We start from the raw sequence: 1,448 nt of genomic DNA, 5'->3' as shown, positions 1-1,448 counted from the left end.
CACTCCAGCCTGGGCGACACAGCAAGACTCCGTCTCAAAAAAAAAAAAAAAGCAGCTCTTTGGTGGGTGTGGTGGCTCACGCCTGTAATCCCAGCACTTTGGCAGGCCAACACGGGCAGACTGCTTGCGCTCAGGAGTTCCAGACCAGCCTGGGCAACATGGTGAAACCCCATCTCTACAAAAAATACAAAAATCGGCTGGGCGTGGTGGTGCACATCTGCAGCCCCAGCTGATTGGGAGGCTGAGGTGGGAGGAGTGCTTGAGACCGGGAGGCAGAGGTTGTAGTGAGCCGAGATTGCGCATTGCACTCCAACCTGTGTAACAGAATGAGACTTTGTCTCAAAAAAAAAAAAAAAAAAAAAAGTAGCTCTTGGCCAAGGACCTTCAGGAAACAGAAGTATACATATACAGATCTGTATAAAAACGCTCAGGAACTGTTTACAGAAGTGAAAAAATAGAAATAGTATACACAGATACATAACTATTTCTACAGGAATGGAAAAAGAGATGGAGGTATGTATACCAAAGTATTAATAGTGGATTGTCTCTGGGGTATAGGATTATGAGAACCTGCCACTTTTACATGATAGATTACTATACTCTGTTTTTAATGAAGACCATGGATATCATTTGTAATCAGTATAAACAAAGATTTAAAAAAGAAACTTAAGAATCAAAACTTTCTCCCACACACAGTCTGCTCCTGCTTTCCTCTCTGTCTCAGCTCAAACAGCCACCCTTCTTGTGTTTCAGGTTTCTACACAGTGAAATGGGGTAAACGATGCTACTTCCTGAGGTTTTTGAAGAAAAATGCTTTAACAACTCAGGCAAACAAGGCACTATGATGGCTAATTCTCCACCTGCCTTCTCTAGCGAATACTAACGTTCTTCTGACGATGGGCCCTAGCCTGTGATTTGTGAAGCCACACTCACCATGCTCCACCAAAGATTACTTACTTTGTGAGGTGGCTCCTTACAAAAATAGGTCACTTCTCCAGCGTCTGTTCCCACAAGAGCCAAGAGATTCTGAATCTTGTTCTTGTCTTCTAGCTCCCTGCAATTCTCATGGAAAGCAAGCACATATTATTCAATGTCCCAAGTAAGTAACCCTTGCTGTCTAAAGGATCTCCCTTCTATTTTTTTTTAAACAATAGTAACCTCAAATTAAAACAGTAACCTCAAATTAAAATTGAATAGTTATGTATCTAGACTTTAGCTCTACTTTGTAAAACATCAGGTATTTCCATTCAGAGAACAGGGGCCAGGGCACCTCTCAGCTCATTCTTTTTTTATTTTTTATTTTTTGCTTTGTCACCCAGGCTGGAGTGCAGTGGTGCCATCTCCACTCACTGCAAGCTCCGCTTCTCCCAGGTTCACACCATTCTCCTGCCTCAGCCTCCCGAGTAGCTGGGACTACAGGCGCCCGCCACCATGCCCGGCTAATTTTT

The 1,448-nt window shown here is 43.3% G+C and overlaps 1 protein-coding gene across 1 annotated transcript in view; it reads right to left on the bottom strand.

Moving 5' to 3' along the window:
• Window positions 1-1,448, bottom strand: part of CCDC77 (coiled-coil domain containing 77) — a 54,006-nt gene that overhangs the window by 21,130 nt on the left and 31,428 nt on the right. The window contains 1 exon segment of the mRNA XM_011967130.1: window positions 861-1,054. Coding sequence (XP_011822520.1) covers window positions 861-1,054 — 194 coding nt within the window.

The sequence above is a fragment of the Mandrillus leucophaeus genome, unplaced genomic scaffold, assembly GCF_000951045.1.
Source record: "Mandrillus leucophaeus isolate KB7577 unplaced genomic scaffold, Mleu.le_1.0 Scaffold79, whole genome shotgun sequence".
NCBI lineage: Eukaryota > Metazoa > Chordata > Mammalia > Primates > Cercopithecidae > Mandrillus > Mandrillus leucophaeus.
This window is presented reverse-complemented; position numbering and strand designations above follow the sequence as displayed.